The sequence below is a fragment of the Dama dama genome, chromosome 7 (assembly GCF_033118175.1).
Source record: "Dama dama isolate Ldn47 chromosome 7, ASM3311817v1, whole genome shotgun sequence".
Lineage (NCBI taxonomy): Eukaryota > Metazoa > Chordata > Mammalia > Artiodactyla > Cervidae > Dama > Dama dama.
This window is the reverse complement of record NC_083687.1, coordinates 10,114,530-10,133,747: the sequence shown is the minus strand read 5'-3', so window position 1 is coordinate 10,133,747 and position 19,218 is coordinate 10,114,530. Positions and strand designations below refer to the sequence as shown.

At 53.0% G+C, this 19,218-nt stretch overlaps 4 protein-coding genes across 6 annotated transcripts; 1 reads left to right on the top strand and 3 right to left on the bottom strand.

Annotated features, from left to right (window-relative positions):
• Positions 1-732: 732 nt before the first annotated feature.
• Positions 733-2,178, bottom strand: PFDN6 (prefoldin subunit 6). Of its 2 annotated transcripts, none has more exons than XM_061146421.1 (5): positions 2,030-2,178; positions 1,727-1,805; positions 1,414-1,484; positions 1,207-1,331; positions 733-963 (listed from the first exon to the last, which is right to left on the bottom strand). In XM_061146421.1, exons 2-5 carry the CDS (start codon positions 1,788-1,790, stop codon positions 834-836), a joined length of 390 nt encoding a protein of 129 aa, XP_061002404.1. In that variant the 5' UTR covers positions 1,791-1,805; positions 2,030-2,178; the 3' UTR covers positions 733-833. The 2 variants fall into 2 exon arrangements, with proteins under 2 accessions (XP_061002404.1, XP_061002403.1); XM_061146420.1 differs by having other exon boundaries at positions 1,961-2,078.
• A 207-nt stretch (positions 2,179-2,385) lies between these two features.
• WDR46 (WD repeat domain 46) lies at positions 2,386-11,833 on the top strand. The gene is made up of 15 exons (XM_061146419.1): positions 2,386-2,545; positions 2,645-2,839; positions 2,949-3,029; positions 3,164-3,276; positions 3,401-3,488; positions 3,628-3,689; positions 3,927-4,031; positions 4,138-4,288; positions 4,399-4,534; positions 4,854-4,953; positions 10,483-10,796; positions 10,931-11,025; positions 11,165-11,260; positions 11,383-11,496; positions 11,598-11,833. The coding sequence occupies exons 1-15, from the start codon at positions 2,477-2,479 to the stop codon at positions 11,694-11,696; spliced, it is 1,818 nt and encodes a 605-aa protein (XP_061002402.1). The 5' UTR covers positions 2,386-2,476; the 3' UTR covers positions 11,697-11,833.
• Positions 11,834-12,126: 293 nt separating this feature from the next.
• B3GALT4 (beta-1,3-galactosyltransferase 4) lies at positions 12,127-14,119 on the bottom strand. Of its 2 annotated transcripts, none has more exons than XM_061146056.1 (2): positions 14,061-14,119; positions 12,127-13,587 (listed from the first exon to the last, which is right to left on the bottom strand). In XM_061146056.1, exon 2 carries the CDS (start codon positions 13,562-13,564, stop codon positions 12,428-12,430), a length of 1,137 nt encoding a protein of 378 aa, XP_061002039.1. In that variant the 5' UTR covers positions 13,565-13,587; positions 14,061-14,119; the 3' UTR covers positions 12,127-12,427. The 2 variants fall into 2 exon arrangements, with proteins under 2 accessions (XP_061002039.1, XP_061002038.1); XM_061146055.1 differs by lacking the exon at positions 14,061-14,119 and adding an exon at positions 13,718-13,799.
• A 471-nt stretch (positions 14,120-14,590) lies between these two features.
• RPS18 (ribosomal protein S18) lies at positions 14,591-19,109 on the bottom strand. The gene is made up of 6 exons (XM_061146418.1): positions 19,032-19,109; positions 18,462-18,560; positions 15,216-15,302; positions 15,031-15,132; positions 14,828-14,919; positions 14,591-14,708 (listed from the first exon to the last, which is right to left on the bottom strand). Exons 1-6 carry the CDS (start codon positions 19,032-19,034, stop codon positions 14,633-14,635), a joined length of 459 nt encoding a protein of 152 aa, XP_061002401.1. The 5' UTR covers positions 19,035-19,109; the 3' UTR covers positions 14,591-14,632.
• Positions 19,110-19,218: the final 109 nt, after the last annotated feature.

Here is a 19,218-nt window from a genome sequence, read left to right as displayed (position 1 = left end):
GGCTGAAGGTGGACCCCATGGAAAAAGAGGGGCCCAACCTTACCTGTCCGTGAAAAGCTGGATGCAAGGGCTTGGTGGGAACGGTTTCCTCAGAATGGTTTATTCCTCCCCAGCAACTTCTCCACCCCTGGTCCGTTTACTGGCTCTTACATTGTTCTCCTCAGTTGTTAAACGCCCAAGTCAAGTACCCAATTAAAGCGATCAGTATGAAAAACACCCTTGGCTCTGAATTCGTAAGACAATTTCAGGACAAAGAAATGGAAGAACCACTTCGTGGACAATGTACAAACAATATCACAGTGCATTATATGCTGGGATCTGAAGTTAATTTAAGCTACATTTAAACAAAGTCTAGGAAGAAAGAGCCTAAAAAGAACTAAGATGCCAGGGCTATTTTGAGGATGACAAGAAATAATAGCAAAAGAGGATTACCATGTTCCATTCTGGGGTTGCAGGTTAGAGAATTGTGAGTTTTTCAATTAAACTTAATTTTCCCCCAAACTGTTTCGCTGTCAATGCCCTTTTCTTGGTTGTTTCCAATCAAGAGACAGTTAAGCCTTGCATTTACAGGCAAGAGTTAGGTTTGAGACATTTAGGATTTTAGTCTCAAAGAAGGGTTACTCTGCCACAGAAATCCCAGTGCACGTATTTGGATCTGAGAGAGTAATGCAGGCGATATATGAGGAACAGGGAAGGGACCAGGGGAAAGGATGGAGACAATTACAACAGAAGTGGCTGGTCAGAACACACCAGATATTTTCACATTTTATTAACTACAGTATAGACCCTAGAGCTGCCTCATTCCTTCCCCTCCCCCACCCCCCAGGACAGGGTCAGGCCTTCCCAGGAGCCCCTGCCTTTGCCGCCTGCGCCCGCTGAAACTCCTGCTGCAGCTGAGCAAGGGTCTCCCTCTGTTGTTCTGACTGCCGCTCTAGGTCCCGGAGCTGGGATTCATATCGCTTACTGAGGAAAGGCAAGAAAGCAAATAAGGAAAAATTAGTGAGACTTACTCTTGAGGGTGCTGAAGACAAGGACTGGTGAGAAACTTGAGCTCTAAGGGGAGTATGAAGAAAAGAGGATACACAGGAAGGAGTTGAAGGACCTGCTCAAATGGGGGCTACTCTGGAGAATGACTCTACAAAGGTTTCTCAACACCTTTATTCCAATGGATCAGGTACATCACAGTGGGGTGGAAAGAAGACTCACATCTCAGCTGTGATGTAGTCCAGCCTTTTCCCCACTGTGGCCCGAGCTTCCCCCAGCTCCTGTTTGACCAGCACCGGCCCCAGAAGTTTAAACACCACGTTGGACCCATCCAGCAGGGCCAGTTCCTGATGGAGGAGTGGGAAAAACATGATCAGAATCACTACCAGGACAGGTCCCTCCTCGTCCCACAAATCTCAAGTCTCTCACCTCCTTCACGATATTATTCTCTGTTAGTTGTGCCTCTAGTTTCTGCCTCCCTGACATGGATTTACTCAAGTCTGGCGGATGGAAAGGTTTGTTTAGAGACATCTCATGTGCCACCCGACCACCACAGTCCTGGTGAGAAGGTGGAGCTGAGGAAGCAGGCAAGGGTGGGCAGGCGGAACAGGGAATGGGGAGAATACAGGGAAGGGGAAGCAGCCGCAGGCTGGGGCCAGGGGTGGGACAGAATACATTATTTGGGTATAGACTTGGGTTGTGAGGGAACTGCCGCGAGGTCACCCCTACCCCGCTCCCTTACCCTTCTGCAGCTGTTGATATTTCTCCACTTCTCCCTGCAGCTTCTTCTGGATTAGCTCAGCCATGGCGGGGACGAAAGCCTGCGGGCAGCGGGAGAGGGGCGCTGGGTCTCACTCTCTGGAAGGTACCCGGGCTCAGAAAGGTACCCTTTCTGGCCTGCGGAGGTGACAGCCCTCTTGAGGCAGCCCCTCGGAGCACCCACTGCAGTCTCTCCTGGTCCGGGATATCGACTCACCGCCGGCCTCAGGGAGTGGCAAGAGAGACGGAACCCCGAACCCCTCAGCCAAACCGCTCCCCGACTCACGCTCTCTCTTCAGTATTGGTGAACCCGGAAGTAAATAGAGAATGCTGGGGAAAGACGGCGCCGGAACCTGTCAGCCGACGCACGCCGGGAAATGTAGTTCTAACATGGTCAATGAGTGGCGTTCTGTTAAAAAGACCAGACTCGGAAGGATTTAAGGCAAGATGGAGAAACCGAGATGAGAAAAGAATCTGCACGGTTGCTTGGGTCTTGGCCTCGGACTGCCCGTCTTTCATCACTTGGGCATAAGTTGCCGCTCTGAGGGCCTTGGCCCCGCCCCTCAGTGGAGAGAGCGCCCTTATTAAAGATGGCGCCTAGGAGGATTCAGACCTGGAACGGATCAGACCAGAACCTGATTGGATGAGGCCCGGAGGACTTCCGGGAGTTTTCCATCCGACTATGGGACTGTGAAAAGGAGTTTGCACGTGGATCGTGGTTCGAGAGGGCTAGATGGAGACAGTCCCCAAGCCGGGCAGTAATGTCCCACCCAAGAAGGACAGACTGCAGGCCAAGAAGAAGGTAGGGACCTCCTTGGGGTGGAAGGGAAGTTTTTAGTTGCGGGGCTGGAGGGGCGGGGCGAAGGGCAGCGGAATACGAGGGATCCTGCTCTGCTGGTAGAAATCGCGGCGATACTGGGAGCAAGAGACCACTGGGACAGCTGCCGGAGCTTCTCCAGGTCCCCCTCGTAAACGGAAGAGGAATCGAGAGCTCCGCCCCCAGAAGCCAAAGAAAAATGACACCTCAAAGAAGTTTCGGATCTCCAAGAAGCCCCGAGAACTGAAGAGTCCGGGGCCTCAGCGGAGCTTATCTGGGGTGAGCCTGGGACCTCCCTGGGGGCCGAGGCAAGTTACCTTGTGCTTTGAGGGTCGGGGGGTTGGGGTCAGCTCGAGCCTGTTTCTTAATTGCCTCCTCCCTGCCACAGGCCCAGGACCCATTTGCAGGCCCCGCCCCGGTCAGTGTGGAAGTGGTTCAGAAGTACTGTCGCATTGACAAATCCAAGGAGGTGAGGACTAGTTGGAGAGTGGGGAGCGGTTGCAGGAGGGAGTGTCTGGGTGAGTTGAATGGAGGCGGGGCTCTCCTGTGACCCCCACATCCCTTGGTCCATTTCCCACTCCATCTGCACCACCAATGTTGTAGGTACCACATCCGAAGACCAAGACCCGAAGCCGACTTGTGGCGGCTGAAGCACAAGAAGAGGAAACAAGTGTCAGAGCTGCTCGATCTGAGCTTCTGCTTGCTGAAAAACCTGGGTGAGTGGACCCTAATGTGGGCCTCCGCAACCCATGCTTTATGGTTCTCTCGTTTCTGATTGTGATGCCGGGACACCCACTTCTTATTAGGAAGCTTTAACGCAACTATTACCCTCACTTGCAGGTTTCTGGAAGGAGAGGATGGGGAAGACACAGCAAAGATTCGCCAGGCTGATATAGTGGAGGCTGTGGACATTGCAAGTGCAGCCAAAGTGAGCCTGAGAATGGAAAAGGAGCCAATGGGTTGACTGATGGTGCAGAGTAAGACGGGAGTGGGGACTAGAAGAGAAAATTCCTGAAAGGAACCAACTCTCTTTTTTCTTTTCTTTTTTTCACTATCCCCTTTTCCAGCATTTTGACTTGAACTTGAGGCAGTTTGGACCCTACAGGCTAAATTACTCTAGCACTGGGAGGTAAGGTTGAATTCCAATGACTTTAGCCTAGCTCATCGCAGCCATAACAGTGTACATCTGGGTTGTTGATGTGGGGAGGGTCTTGTTATTTGCTTGCATGTGTGATAAGCGTGTATGGAAACATCTCTCCTCTCACCTGGAGAAGAGGAGCTGGCGTGGGACAGACCCTTGAGTCTGGGTGCCCTCCCTACACACACACCTTGTACTGATATCCTGCCTGTCCTCCACCTTCAACAGACACCTGGCTTTTGGAGGACGCCGGGGTCATGTGGCTGCCCTCGACTGGGTAACAAAGAAGCTCATGTGTGAGATCAACGTCATGGAGGCAGTGCGGGACGTCCGGTCAGTGGCCTTGGCCAGCGGCTGGTGGGGACGAGAGAGCCCATCACTGATGGAACGACAGCCGGTGACTCCCCTTCACACTGCACCGCTCCTCCGCCCTTCTTAGGTTTCTGCATTCTGAGGCCCTACTCGCCGTCGCCCAGAACCGCTGGCTTCACATTTACGACAACCAGGGCATCGAGCTCCATTGCGTCCGCCGCTGTGACCGAGTCACCCGACTTGAGTTCCTGCCTTTCCACTTCCTCCTGGTCACAGCTGTGAGTGACTGCAGAGTACAGACGGGGTGGCAGCCCTGAGAAGACCTGGGGGTCCCCGTAGGGGCAGGACAGAGGGCATTCCGGCCTCCTTCCCTCTCTCTCTCATACAGTCAGAGACAGGCTTTCTGACCTACCTGGACGTGTCCGTGGGAAAGATCGTGGCAGCTCTGAATGCTCGGGCTGGACGGCTCAGCGTCATGACTCAGAACCCTTACAACGCCGTCATCCATCTCGGACACAGTAACGGTTGGTCCCTGGCAGAACTTTAACCCTCACCATCCTGTCTTGCTTTTCTTTTTTTGGCCATGCCACGTGGCTTGTACAATTTTGGTTCCCTGACCGGGGATTGAACCTTGGCCCATATCAGTGAAAGCTCTGAGTCCTACCCTCTGGACCACCAGGGAATGCCCCAGCTTTTCGACTATATTTCTACTCAACGAGTCCCTTCGGGTTGCCCCTCTGCTCCCCTCTTGTGTGACCTCTTGGCCCTGAATCCCCCTCTTTTGCAGGTTTAGTCGCCTCAGCGCCCTATTAGTAACTTCTACTCTTCTCCTCTGATGTGCAGGGACTGTGTCTTTATGGAGCCCAGCCATGAAGGAGCCACTGGCAAAGATTCTCTGTCACCGAGGTGGGGTCCGGGCTGTGGCAGTAGATCCTACAGGCACGTAAGTCAGTTGTTTGGGCCGGAGGTGCTAGGGGTGGGGGGTGTCTCAGCTGGAGAGAAAGTCCTCGAAGGCAGTGTGCCTTTGGGAGCACAGACTCTGCACCCAAGCTGCTTGGGTTTAAATCCTGGTGTTCCCCCTGACCAACCACGTTGGCAGGCATGTTACATGACCTCGGGGTACATGGCCTTCACCCTGAGACTGGGGATATGAGTATCTTGCTCAAGGGCCCGAAGACTTTTTCTGTAAGGAGCCTGATAGTAAGTATTTTAGGCTTTGTTGGTAATGGAGCACAATTGAGTGTTTTATGTAGGTTCTTAAATAATAAGAAACAATGGATGGCAAATTATTGACGAAATGAGAAAAACAATTGAATGCAATATTTGTGTAATATAGGTCTACTCTTGGAAAGAATTGGATTCCTGTTTTTGTTTGTTTCTCTGCCATGCCATGTGGCATGCCGGATCTTCAGTTTTCCAACCAGGGATGGAACCCCCGCCCCTTGCATTGGAATTGTAGAGTCCTCACCACTGGACTCCCAGGGAAATCCCTGAATTCCTGTTTTTGAGCATAGCACTTGGTTTAGTTGAGGTTCAAAGTTAGTATTCCAAATCATCAAACTCAACTGCAGATGTTTATCTACAGCTGCCGATTTGTGAAGAGGTTTTGGGTATTTTGGGCTTCCCTGGTGGCTCTGACGGTAAAGAATCTGCAATGCAGGAGACCCGGGTTTGATCCCTTGGTCAGGAAGATTGCTTGGAGAACACTATGGGTACCCACTCTAGTATTCTTACTTGGCGAATTCCATGGACAGAGGAGCCCGATGGGCTGCAGTCCATGGGATCACAAAGAGTCAGACACGACTGAGTGACTAATACTTTCACTTTTGAGTATTTTATCTTTACAAACATCTTTTCACACAGATAGATGATAAGATGGATGGTGCTTGAAATGCTCTGAAGTGATATGTATGTCACTGAGATTATAGTGTGCTGGGCAGCAGTGCGAAGAGCTAAGATGTGGTATCTGCTTGACCACAATACTATGCTACCTTAGCACAAAAAGCAGCCACACAATAAGTAACCAAATGAACGTAGCTGTGTCCCAGTTCAGTTCAATCACTCAGTCATGTCCGACTCTTTGTGACCCCATGGACTGCAGCACGCCAGGCCTCCCTGTCCATCACCAACTCCCAGAGTTTACTCAAACTCATGTCCATTGAGTCAGTGATGCCATCCAACCATCTCATTCTCTGTCATCCCCTTCTCCTCCCGCCTTCAATCTTTCTCAGCATCAGAGTCTTTTCCAATGAGTCAGTTCTTCACAGCAGGTGGCCAAAGTATTGGCATTTCAACTTCAGCATCAGTCCTTCCAATGAATACTCAGGACTGATTTCCTTTAGGATGGACTGGTTTAATCTTGCAGTCCAAGGGACTCTTAAGGGTCTTCTCCAACATCAGAGTTCAAAAGCATCAGTTCTTCAGCACTCAGCTTTCTTTATAGCTGAACTCTCACATCCATACATGACCACTGGAAAAACCATAGCCTTGACCAGATGGACCTTTGTTGGCAAAGTAATGTCTCTGCTTTTTAATATGCTGTCTAGGTTGGTCATAACTTTTTTTCCAAGGAGCAAGTGTCTTTTAATTTCATGGCTGCAGTCACCATTTGCAGTCATTTGGGAGCCCAGAAAAATAGTCTCTCACTGTTTCCCCATCTATTTGCCATGAAGTGATGGGACCAGATGCCATGATCTTCGTTTTCTGAATGTTGAGTTTTTTTTTATTTTTGAATGTTGAGTTTTAAGCCAACTTTTTCACTCTCCTCTTTCACTTTCATCAAGAGGCTCTTTAGTTCTTCACTTTCTGCCATAAGGGTGGTGTCATCTGTACATCTGAGGTTATTGATATTTCTCCCGGCAATCTTGATTCCGGCTTGTGCTTCATTCAGCCCAGTGTTTCTCATGATGTACTCTGCATATAAGCTAAATAAGCAGGGTGACAATATACAGACGTACTCCTTTCCCTATTTGGAACCAGTCTGTTGTTCCATGTCCAGTTCTAACTGTTACTTCCTGACCTGCATACAGATTTCTCAAGAGGCAGGTCAGGTGGTCTGGTATTCCCATCTCTTTAAGAATTTTCCAGAGTTTGTTGTGGTCCACACAATCGAAGGCTTTGGCATAGCCAGTAAAGCAGAAATAGATGTTTTTCTGGAACTCTCTATTGCTGTGTCCCAGTACGACTTTATTTATCAACACTGACACTGGAGTTTTCAAATAATTTTCACGTCTTGAAATATATTTCTTCTGATTTTTTTCCCAACCACTTAAAAATGTGAAAACCATTCTGTAGAGCTTGTAGGCTCTACAGAAAGTGGTGGGCTGGTTTTGTTGACTCATGGGCCTTAGTTCACCAAAATTGGCCTTCAGTTAGGAGATGTGAACTCCAGTTAAGGTCTTCAGAGGCGCACACGGTGCCTGGTAGGTGGGGAGCGCCGTGTCCTCATCATCAAAGACGACTGTTCTCTTTAGACTGGCTGGTGCTGTGCTGGTGCTGTGGAGGCTTTGGGGTGGCCGGTCCGCTTGGAATTTCCACCCTTCCTGAGAGACTGTTTGCGTTTCCACGGCTGTTTTGTCTGGTTTATATTGTATGTATGTCTGGATCTCGCAGACTATCTTTCCCACAAGTTCCCACGTGTTTTTCTCAAATTCTTCCATCCATCGGCATTCACTGGGTGCCAGTTGTAGGCTGGGTTCTGGGGTAAGGTTCTGGGGGTATAAGGATGAATCTGCCCTGGCAGGGTGTTCCAGTTACACTTTATTTACAAAAACAGCTGATGAGCTGACGGGCTGGGTGAAACATTCAGGTTCTACTCAGTTGTCTCCCATCATCCCACCTTTACTGTGTCCATCGCTGGATGCTTCACCCCCTCCCACGGCTCCTCCTGGCCTGCTCCCTTTCTGCCACATTGCCCTCACCCAGAACACGACTTCTTGGACACTAGCTGCCCCCATAGCTTTGTGATCTTCAGCCATCGGTCATGGCAGAGGCAGAGTCACAGTTGGCTGAGTGCTCCTTGGGAGCCGAGGCCCTGCTGGTGGCTTTGGCTGCGTTGCCCCATTCCTGCTCACGACCTGTGAAGTCCTGGCTGCTTTCCCCTCCAGGGTCTGCTACTTGCCATTCTTGCCATCTCACAGTCCCAGCCTCTGGTTCTTCCTTCTTTGAGTGTGTCCTGGGTGCTGCGGTCAGAATACTTTTTCCCACGTGGCTTTCTTCCTTGTATACCACTGCTCAGGAAATCAGGATGCGGGAGCCCAGTGGCTGTCAACTGAGGAAAGCCCGCTGGCTGCTCAGGCCCCCGGGGCCCCCTAGCTGTGTCTCTGTGGATCCGTGGTTTAGTTCTGCCCCTTTACTCCAGGTCTGTGCCAGGCTGGCTCTGGGAGAGTGGGGGGCCTGTTCCAGGGCCTGCCGCCTTGTGGGCCCCTGGACCCGAGCTGGCCTTGGCCTTCCCTGGGCTGCCTGGGTCAGCTGCTTCTGCTCAAGTTGTTCACAGAGGTTTGGCCAACAGCCCAATGCCAAGCAGCTCTGGTCCTTGACTTTAGGCCCACCCCCCTGTAGCTCTGGTCCTCCTCACAGCTGCCTCGGACCGGCCACAGGGGCTCCAGAGATGCCACGGGCCGTCATCCTCAGCAGGCTTCCTGGAAGCTTGCAATAGGATTGGACTGGATTCTCAAAGTTTATCTGTTTCCTGCAAGTTCAGTAGCATGGTGGCATGGTCTGGATGCCCATCTGGTTCCCGGGTGGGCGTCTGAACAGAGGCTCCCAGAGGTGGGTGTGCGGGGGCAGGAGCCAGCGGGTGCCCTGGGTTGTTGGCTCAGTGAAGGCTGTGACCTGTGTCCCAGGAGCCCTCAGCAAGTCCTGGTTTGTGCTCATGACCTCTCCCTCGGGTGGAGCTGGGCCCTGTTTGTCTTGTCAGGACAGGTATCCAGCTGGGCCTTGCATCAGTCCCATCACAGGCCAAGTCTCTGCCCAGAGGAGCGCCTTAGTGTCTTCTTCCTGGGCTCACAGTCAAGGTTAAAATGTGAATCTTTGGCTTCTGGCAAACAGACATGCCCTGACCTGGCTGGCCGCCCTTCAGCATCTCTGAGCAACTTGAACATCCATAGAAACTCCAGCCTCTGAAAGTAAATGTCTTATGTGGTACACACATCCTTAAAAGGATATTTGACAGTTTTTTTTTTTTTTTTAATTTGGCTGTATCGGGTCTCAGTTGCATCATATAGGACCTTTCTAGTTGTGCTGAGCAGGCTTGGTTGCTCCATGGCATGTGGGATCTTAGTTCCCAGACCAAGGATCGAATCTGTGTCCTCTGCATTACAAAGCAGATTCTTAACCACTGGGCCACCAGGCAAGTCCCTTTCTCGAGAGGATCTGGTCACCAGCCTTGCCCTCCCTCCTTCTAGCAAAGGGGGCCCTCTAGCGCATCACTTCCTTGCTTCCTAAGGTTTTCTCAGGTCCACGCAGTCTCCACCTTGTGGCCTGTAACTGCCAGAGAGCCGCTTTGGGAACTACTGGTCTCCCATCTGACCTTCAGAAGCCTCTGCAGTTTGTCCCCTCCTGGCCATATTCCACCAGCCCGGAAAACAAACTCATTTCCATCTTCCCGTCTCCACAGTCTGATGTTCATTTATTTGAACCTGCTGTACAGCTCTGTTTCTCGTGCTTTTTTGAAGTGAATCTCATTTAAACCTTTTCAGTTTCAGCTACAATCTTCAAATTGCTCCTGTGCTTTCTATTTTTATTTCTCTCTGGCCGTGCTGGGTCTTCACTGCTGCTTGGGCTTTTCTCTAGTTGCAGGGAGCAGGCTTCTCATTCGGTGGTTTCTCTTGCGGACCGTGGGCTTCAGGGCACGAGGGTCTCAGTAACTGGAGCATGTGGGCTCAATTCCCAGGTTCTAGAGCACAGGTTCAGGAGTTGGGGCGCACAGGCCCAGCTGCTCTGCAGCACGTGGGATCTTCCCAGATCAGGGGTTGAACCCTTCTCTCCTGCATCGGCAGGGAGATTCTCCAGCACTGAGCCACTGGAGAAGCCCTCTTGTGCTGTCCTCACTTGATCTTGGACAGAAGGCTGAGAAGCGAACCTCTTTTGCTTTCTTGAGCATTTCCTAGAATGGCTCAAGTCCCACGAAGCCCTCCCTGACTACCGCCATCAGCCGGGCCCTCTGCTGACCGCTGGGCTGCCTATCTGCGGTGCAACCTCACGCCTGCGTGTAGACTATCTCATGTGTCCTCCCTTTCATTCACATGTGGTGAGAAAAGACAGTAAAGACACAGCTCTGATTTGAATTCTAGCTCCACCACTCACCCCAATCCTTTCTTTGAGCTTCAGTTTCCTCTCTGTAAAAGGGAAATGAAAAGAGGCGCCTGGAGTGTGTGGTGTGGTGGTAGTGGTCCCGTCCTTATCAGTCGCCTTCTCCCCCAACAGACCTGATGCTTCATGCTGTGATTAACTTTCCCCCTCTCACAACCAGGCACATGGCCACCTCTGGCCTGGACCACCAGCTGAAGCTCTTCGACCTGCGAGGGACGTTCCAGCCTCTGAGCGCTCGGACCCTACCCCAGGGAGCGGGGCACCTGGCCTTCTCCCAGCGGGGACTGCTGGCGGCGGGAATGGGCGACGTGGTCAACATATGGGCAGGACAGGGCAAGGCCAGCTCGCCTTCCCTGGAGCAGCCCTACCTCACACACCGGCTCTCGGGCCACGTGCACGGCCTCCAGTTCTGTCCCTATGAGGATGTGCTGGGGGTGGGGCACAGCGGGGGCATCACCAGCATGCTGGTCCCTGGTGAGCAGGCAGGGCTGGGGCTCCAAGTGGTGAGGAGGCTCTTGTGGGCCGGACCCTGAGACAGCGCGGGGCACGTGGCTGGTCAGCCTGGAGCAGGTTCCTGTTATAGTTCCACGCTCCCCCTCTCCCTCCAGGGTCTGCTGAACCCAACTTCGACGGCTTGGCGAGTAACCCATACAGGAGCCGGAAGCAGCGGCAGGAGTGGGAGGTGAAGGCGCTGCTAGAGAAGGTGAGGACGCGCCTGCGCCCCCGCGGGCTGGGGCAGGTGTCTATGAAGAGTGGGTTTTAGCAGCACCTCCGCTTTCCGTCCTTCGGTGTCACCTTCCTGTGGCTCCTTACCCGTCCCTGTCTTTCTGTGTCCCATCCAGGTGCCCGCCGAGCTCATCTGTCTGGATCCACGAGCCCTGGCAGAGGTCGATGTCGTCTCTTTGGAGCAGGCAAAGAAGGAACGGGCAGAGAGGCTGGTACGGAGCGGGCCCCGAGGGCCCAGGCGCCCCTCACCCACGTGTCCCGTCCCCACCGCGTCCTCAGAAGCGCAGCTCCCTGCCTTGGAGGCTGCAGGTTTCACTCCCGTCCCCTCCCTCAGGGCTACGATCCCGATGCCACGGCTCCCTTCCAGCCAAAGCCGAAGCAGAAGGGCCGTAGCTCCACGGCGAGTCTGGTGAAGAGGAAGAGGAAGGTCATGGACCAGGAGCACAGGGTGAGTGGGCGCGGGGTGGGGGCAGGCTGGGCGTTCCGCGGGCAGCGCCCTCCTGCTGGCCCCACCCGCCTGCCGCTTCTCACCTGTTTCTCCCCACCCAGGACAAAGTCCGCCAGAGCCTGGAGCAGCAGCCGCAGAAGCAAGAGAAGGCCAAGCCCACCGGGGCCCGGCCGTCAGCCCTGGACAGATTCGTGCGCTGAGTCAGGCTCCCAGGGGCCCGGGAGCAACATTCTTTCCCCACACCCACCTGTGGGGAATGACCCGTCCCTGGAATGAGGGAGCAGGTCGCCCCCTTCCTCCTGGGGTGGACAGCTGGTTCCTGGGGTGGGGATGGGGTGGGGGGTGGCCGGTATTAAAAAGGAACGTGGACTTTTGGATAACGTGTCTCCATCATCCCGGGAACCTATCCCCTGCCCACATCCAGCCAGGGCTGCTCTCGGACGCGGGGGCGTGTCTCCCCTCTGTCCCCACCCCCGTCTTGCTGTGGCCTTGTCGGGCTCCCTAAGGCCTTCCTCCAGGGAGAGGTGTGCTCCCTCTCCCACGTCCCGAGGTGGCCTTCCCCACCAGCAGGCTCTGGTAGCCTCTGGGTTTCCCAGGATTGTGTTCTGAGAGTCCTGGACCACACTGTACTCAAAGAAGAAAAGAGAAGTTTATTGAGGGGCCAGTGCCCCTCCCCTGCCATGGCTGGAGAGAACAAGCCCGCTGTGCGTTTCTTCCTGACGACCATCTCTGGGGCTGGCAGGCCAGGCAGCTCCCTAGGTCCCTCCTGTGTCCCTCGCTCTTCAGTGACAGCCTGAGCACCTTGCTCAGTGGAGCAGCTTGCTCGGCTGCAGCCAACTAGGGCTCCTGCTTTGGGCCTGGGAGAAAGAAGGTGGCGGGGTGCTGGCTGGACCCTCCGCTCCACACCCGTCTCCTGGACCCCCAGGCCCTCTCAGCTGTGAAGCCAGGCTATTAACCGGCATCGGAGGATGCCCAGGACCCCTTGGAGCCAGGAGCAGAAGGGTACAGTTCTTTCCCCATCAGAGCCACCCACTAGCTTCCAGGCTTCCTGCATCTCCCAGGGGTCCAACTTGTGGGATGTCAGCAGGAATTTCCCATAGCAGCACCGATCCAGGGGGTAGTGGGTGGCACCAGCCAGCTTGACACAGTGTGTTGGGGCAAGGCCTCCTCGGCGGGCACTTAACCCCACAAAGACATCTTCCAGGGGTAGAGGGGGTGCCCGGCTGGCCACCTTCAGGATGAGCTGCACAGCGGAAGCTGATAGCACATAGCCTGTGCCTGAGGCGTAGGGGGGAAAGGGGCCCCAGGAGGGAGGCCACTGCTCCTCCGTTACCTGGTGCTTGCCCCCCGGTGACCGAGAGGGGTGCACCCGCCAATGCACGCGACCCAAGTACAAGAGAGGCACTGGCTGGCTCCCCAAGGTGGGGCTTCCGTCCCACTTCTCATCTCCAGGCTTCGCCTTTCTCGGGGGCCCCACACCCGTCTCCCATTGCTCCCAGTGGCCTCCCCGCCTGACCAGCTCCGACACCAGTTCGGGGACGTTGACAAACACATCATCGTCGGTCTTGAGGATATAGCGGGCCGTGGGGCAGTGTCTGTCTGCCCAGCTCAGCCCGCTGAGGGTCTTGAGGGTGAGGTTGCGGTAGGAGTCCTGGAAGGCCGCCTGCATGATGTCCCCGTGGGCCGCCGACTCCCACACCAGGTCGCTCCCGCGCGACCCCCAGCCGGGCTCTCCCAGCAGGAAAACAGTCTGCACCCTGAACCCGCGGGCCTCGCGCAGGCGGCCCCAGGAGGCCCGGATGGCGTTTCTCTGGTTCAGGTTGTCCGGGGCGGTGCACACCAGGATCAGCAGGAAGGGAGGCGGGCCGGGCGCGCCGCACGCCGCCTCGTTGGGGATCAGGAGGCGGGGCAGGACCAGGGGCGGCCCGGGCGAGGCCGGGCCCGGGAGCAAGGAGGCCAGGGAGAGGCTCAGCAGCTCCTCCCCGAGGCCTGAGGGCCCAAAGAGGGTCCAGACGAGCAGGAGCAGCAGGGCGGCCAGGAGCAGGCGTCGGGAGAGCCCCGGGCGCATGGTGCGGCGCGGCCAGAGGGAACCTGGGGGGAGAGACCAGGCGCGGTTAGAGGGCGCGGAGCGCGGCTCTCAGACAGCGGCCTCCAGCGGGCCACGCCCGGGACGGGGCTGCGGCCTGAGCTGCCTTCGCGGCGGGGCCCGCGGGGACGTTACCTGGTCGGCGCGGCCGCCGAAGCCCGGCTCCATGGCCGGCCGTCTCCGCTCGCCGCCCCTCCCGGCCGGAGGGCGTGGCGTGCGCGTCCCCCGCCGGAAGCTCCGCGGCTGCGCACTCAGCGGAACAACTGACCGGAGGGAGCGGGGGAGGCGCAAGGGGGGGTCTTTGCCCCAAACGGGAAGCGGGGTTGGACCCGCGGGCCGCGGCCACATCTGCCGGACGCCGTGCGGCCGGCGCCTCCCTACACCCACCCCGGCGCGGCGGGGCTCGGCGTTTCCGGGTCACCAATACCAGCATCTCCAGCCTTCGGAGACGTAGGGCGGTCAAGATCCAGATACTCACCTAACCGGCTACTGGCTAGGCTCAGCTACCTGCGCAATCCCCAACACCCCGCCAGCCAGCAAGGGGAGCCGGGCCTTGGGAAGTCCGAGGGCGCCCCCTCGAGGGTGAATGTGTGGCTCCTCCCTCTACCCACCTGGAGAGGGGCACCAATAGGTAAAAAGGTTGCTTCTGGTAGTGGGGGGAGGCAACAGTAAAGCTTTCATCAAGACCAAGAGTGTTGGGAGTTCCCTAGAATATATGTCAACGCAGGGGACACAGATCCCACCCCAGGTCCCGGAACTCCACATGGCCTAGGGCAACTGAGCCTGGGGAGCACCACTACCGGCCGCGGAGCCTTGCTCTGCAATGAGCAGCCATGCTCACAGCTAGAGAGAACCTGAGCGCAGCAAATGGAACAGAAAGACCAAGACAAGGTCTGGGCAGCTGAGTGGGGACATCAAGCAAGTGTGAAAAGTGACCAACAGGGCCCAGTATGAAAGTATATTCCCTATTAGAGTTTCCAGAAAAACGCAAAGAACCACAAGAAGGAAGCCATAACTGCATAAACTATTTATTAACACAACGCCCACACATTATTTCTTCTTGGACACACCCACAGTGCGACCACGGCGTCCTGTGGTCTTGGTGTGCTGGCCTCGGACGCGAAGTCTGCAAGGAGTAAAGACAAAGGTGACAGGTTACTCAGCACACAAAGCAAAGCTCTGGGAAAAGACAGGGCCTGAGAGGGCCCTGGGAGTTTAAGGACAGACAAACACGCCCCCACTCACCCCCAGAAGTGGCGCAGCCCCCTGTGGGCCCGAATCTTCTTCAGTCGCTCCAGGTCTTCACGGAGTTTGTTGTCTAGACCGTTGGCCAGGACCTGCACAGACGGGAGACAGTTGAGGGATGACTGTTCTATGCCCTGGTCTCCTAGGGCCAGTCCCAACCAGACACCCTGCTTTTCTCTAAGCTCTCCTGTCTCCACACACACCTGGCTGTATTTTCCGTCCTTTACGTCCTTCTGTCTATTTAAGAACCAGTCTGGGATCTTGTATTGGCGTGGATTCTGCATAATGGTGATCACACGTTCCACCTGGCAGGCAGGACAAGGGTCAGGTCCAGACAGCCCCCATCTCCAAGCAGGCCCAATCCCAGCCCCTCCTCCCCTGTCCTCACCTCATCCTCGGTGAGCTCTCCTGCCCTCTTGGTGAGGTCGATGTCTGCTTTCCTCAACACCACATGAGCATATCTTCGCCCCACACCCTGAGGAGAGGTTTTAGAGTTGTGTGTCTGAACTTTTGTGTTTCCTCTATAGACCCATGATTCAAAAAGCACACAAAGGTAGGGTCCAAAATAACTTACACTCTTCCAGATACAAAGCCTGATCATTAAAAGGAAAAAAAAGTATTGATACCCCCTGAAAGCTGCAGCACCCAAGAGTGGCACCTTCTGATTTCTACACTGGAGATGAAATTGATGCCTCTCAGAGTCAGCGGAGCACCAAGGCAGCAAGATCAAGGTTCTCTGAATTAACGGTTAAGGGTGTTTAATTTAATGGTTAAGGGGTGGCATTGTCACTTGCTCGTGTCAAAGGGCCACAGGCCCTTTGGGCAAGTCACTGCATCCCTATGATCAAAATAAACACTGAAGCCAGTGGCATCCTATCACCACCAACGCTGTTACTCCTTGCCACCTGAACTCACGAGCCAAACAGATTTGCAAAGTGAAAGACTGTGCTGGGTTGAGTAGTGGTTCCACTAAATTTCTGTTCACCTGGAACCTCAAAACATGGCTTTGGTTAGAAATAGTTAAATTCAATGACTGGTATTCTCATAAAAGGAGAGGACACAGACAGGCAAGAAGGCCATGTGATAAGGTGAGACACTAGAGTGATGCAGCTGCCAAGACAAGGAGACCAAGGATGTTTGGCATACAGAACTGAGAGATTAAGTTTCTGTTGTTTTAAGCCAACAAATCTGTCACAAAGGTCCCAGGAAATTGGATTTCCTCTCTGAAAGAAAGTGACCCAGAGGTCAAATTACCAGATTGATTGAGATGAGACGAAGATATGTGTCTCAGAACCTAAGCATTTACAGGCGGTACGTCTGAGACTCACTGTAAAATACAAGCAGGTAGAGAAAAGTAAAGATAAAACAAGATTCTAGTTTTTAGCAAGATGATACATTGAGTATTGTTCAGGCACCCAGTAGTGTCCAGCTCTTTGTGACCCTGTGGGCTGTAGCACACTAGGCCTCCCTGTCCCCCATCTCCCAGAATCTGCCCAACTCCATGTACACTGCATCGGTGATGCTGTCCAGCCATCTCACCTCTGATGCCCTTTTCTTCTGTCCTCAATCTTTCCCAGCATCAGATGACCAAAATACTGGAGCTTCAACATCAGTCCTTCCAGTGAATATTCAGAGTTGACCTCCCTTAAGATTTACTGGTTTGATCTCCCTGCTGTCCAAGGATTTTTCAGGAGTCCCTTGGATACATCAACAGGGGGCCAATAATTCTCTCCCTCCTACTTTTTAGTGTTTAAAACTTTTGATAAACAGGTTTTTTTTTTAGTTGCTGTCAAGCTTTTTGAAAGCCCTATTTAGATACTGGTTTGCCAATTATGAGAACCAGTGGGTATCGTTCAGTCATCATGACTAATTCCAACCATGTTTCCGAACAATCCACATGACCAGTTATCATCCTGATTTAGAGGAAGGACCGTCTAACCTTAAGGAGTATTCATAGCAGAAGTGTACAAATGGAAAGAAAAGAAAGGATCATGGCATAGAAAAATCTTGCAGATGTGTTACCTCAGTAAATACCGTTTTCTGCTTATGTCACCTTTGATACCTCACCTTTCCCAATTAACTTTGCTCCTTTAATTTTTTAAGGAATCCCTCCTCCTACTCAGCCACCACCCCCAGCAACTCCCTTCCAATTTCTAAGTATTACTCAACCCCACGTTCCAGATCATTAACAAAAGACCAGGCACCTCTAAGCTTTGGCTGTCTCACCAGTGAAGAGCCAGCAAAAGCTAACTTTCCACACAGTTAGCATCCTACCAACCATGCTCATCTTTTATTTTCACTATCTGACCTAAGATGCTAGCAATCTTTAAAAACAGAACGAGCAACCTCAGAGATACAGCAGGCTCAGTTCCAGACCACACCCAACAACACTGAAAAATAAAGAGAGCTACATGGTATTTTGGTTTCCCAGCACATGTAGTTACATAATCTATTAAGTGAGCAACAGCCTCTTAAGAAAACCTATACATACCTTAATCAAGATACTTTATTACTATGAAGTACTAACCATCATCTGAACTTTAAGCAAGTCTAAATCTTCTTGCAGTAGTAACAAAGGTCACTGATCACATATAACAAATACACCAGTGAAAACTTTTAAAGTATTTCATCAAAATATGACACACACACACCATGTGAGCAAATGTTGAAAAAGCGTCTTAAGAGCTGCCACAAAAAAACACATTATCTGCAAAGCTCCATAAAATGAGGTGAGCCTGCACTGTATTTTTCACCGCCTTACTAGTTTCACAGAAAAAGATGAAACGTACTATTTAAGAATGAAAGCCGTGCTCCTTGAATTACAGAATGAAAAAGTAAATGTGACAAAGAAATCTCACAAAGAAAAGCTGATGAGGATTTGCTGTTTTAAACCAACTATTTGTAAAATACTTATCATAATGTCTTCTGGGGATTCTAAGCAAGAAAGGCCTAAGAAGTGTAAACATACTGGCAGAACACACTCAGTCATTTCCACAATTAAAAAATCTTTTTAAAGGATAACATCCCCGTCTGGAAGGCTGGGAGTTTATTAGGTTGGTTAAGGGAGATATCCAAGCTTGCATTCACTGACATAGTAACTATAGGTTTCTTCATACTTGGAATCTCTTGGCATTTCTACTCACCCTTCAAATGGTACTTTGAAGGTACTTACCCAACTTCCCCATTTCCTAGGTGAAATCTCTTGGTTTGACCTGAGACTACTCTTTGGCTTTTCTCACTTACTTTTTGGGACAAATGGGGCAAGGGGTTAAGAGGACCAGTTGCTCTCTTAATCATTCTTTTTTTTTAACCTTGCAGACAAGGCGATCTGGTTGGGACTCCCCTCACCTTGCCTCACTTTCGGCTCAGATGTTAACAACTCAAGTTCCATCTGTAGTTTCTAGTCTTTACCCTGCCTGTGTGTTAGTCGCTCAGTCGTGTCTGATTCTGTACGACCCCATGGACTGTTGCCCCTCCAAGCTCCTCTGTCCATGGAATTCTCCAGGCAAGAATACTGGAGATTCTCCAGGGGATCTTCCCAACCCCAAGGATCAAACCCTGGTCTCCCATACTGCAGGCAGATTCTATACCGCCTGAGCCACCAATGAAGCCATCAGTCCTTACCCTCCTTTACCTTAATTGCAGTGATGGCAAAGGCAATTTTCCGCCGCCCATCGATGTTGGTGTTGAGTACTCGCAAGATGTGCTGGAACTTCTCAGGAATTACTAGAGACTGATAGAGATTGAGGGAGAAATCAGACACAGTGAACTAGTATCAAACCGTAACCTCAAACACGAACGCTAAGCTTGTCACACAGGGAGCAAGAAACCCCCGTCAGGTCTTCACCACAGAACAAACTTCTGAGTTCTGCAGACAACAGGAACGTGAGAAGTGTTCAGGCCTGGGAAAACGCAACCTCGTAGAAGAAGCGTGTCTCCTGCCCTTTCCCCAAGTACACTCTCAGTGGCGGAGACCGAGGTCCCCACACCAGCCCAAAGCGTTCTAGCGCCCGGGGAGGTACTTCCTCCGGCCCCAGTCCCCAGAACTGGATGTCTTTAGTCGTCCTTTTCCAGAAACGCGATCCGAGGCTCCACCCAGAAAGTTGCAGGCCCCCAAGACAGGACATTTTCAACCCTCTGACAGCAAGACTTTCCCTGCCCCGGTCCCGATGTCACTAGATCCCCGCAAGGATTCCACTCTTACCATGGCGGCGGCCCCAGCGGCGGCGTGTAGGCCTCCAGTGGAAGAGAAAACGGAAGTGACGTAACAGACTTATATTGCTACCAGGCGGAAAGGGCGGGGCTATCTGCGCAAGGAGCTTCCGGAAACTTCAAGATTCTGAATCTGGCGCCACGACTTCCGGTGCGTGTGTTCTTTACTGTTCGTAAAG

Coding starts and splice junctions, on each gene's coding strand:
- PFDN6 (XM_061146421.1), bottom strand. CDS start 1,790: ATGGCTGAGCTAATCCAGAAGAAGCTGCAGGGAGAAGTGGAGAAATAT. Junction 1,485..1,726: donor ATATCAACAGCTGCAGAAGG/GTAAGGGAGCGG, acceptor TCCATCCGCCAG/ACTTGAGTAAATCCATGTCA. Junction 1,332..1,413: donor AGAATAATATCGTGAAGGAG/GTGAGAGACTTG, acceptor CTCCTCCATCAG/GAACTGGCCCTGCTGGATGG.
- WDR46 (XM_061146419.1), top strand. CDS start 2,477: ATGGAGACAGTCCCCAAGCCGGGCAGTAATGTCCCACCCAAGAAGGAC. Junction 4,289..4,398: donor ACTTCCTCCTGGTCACAGCT/GTGAGTGACTGC, acceptor TCTCTCATACAG/TCAGAGACAGGCTTTCTGAC. Junction 4,535..4,853: donor CCATCTCGGACACAGTAACG/GTTGGTCCCTGG, acceptor TCTGATGTGCAG/GGACTGTGTCTTTATGGAGC.
- B3GALT4 (XM_061146056.1), bottom strand. CDS start 13,564: ATGCGCCCGGGGCTCTCCCGACGCCTGCTCCTGGCCGCCCTGCTGCTC.
- RPS18 (XM_061146418.1), bottom strand. Junction 15,303..18,461: donor TTGCCATCACTGCAATTAAG/GTAAAGGAGGGT, acceptor ACCTCTCCTCAG/GGTGTGGGGCGAAGATATGC. Junction 15,133..15,215: donor GAGAGCTCACCGAGGATGAG/GTGAGGACAGGG, acceptor CCTGCCTGCCAG/GTGGAACGTGTGATCACCAT.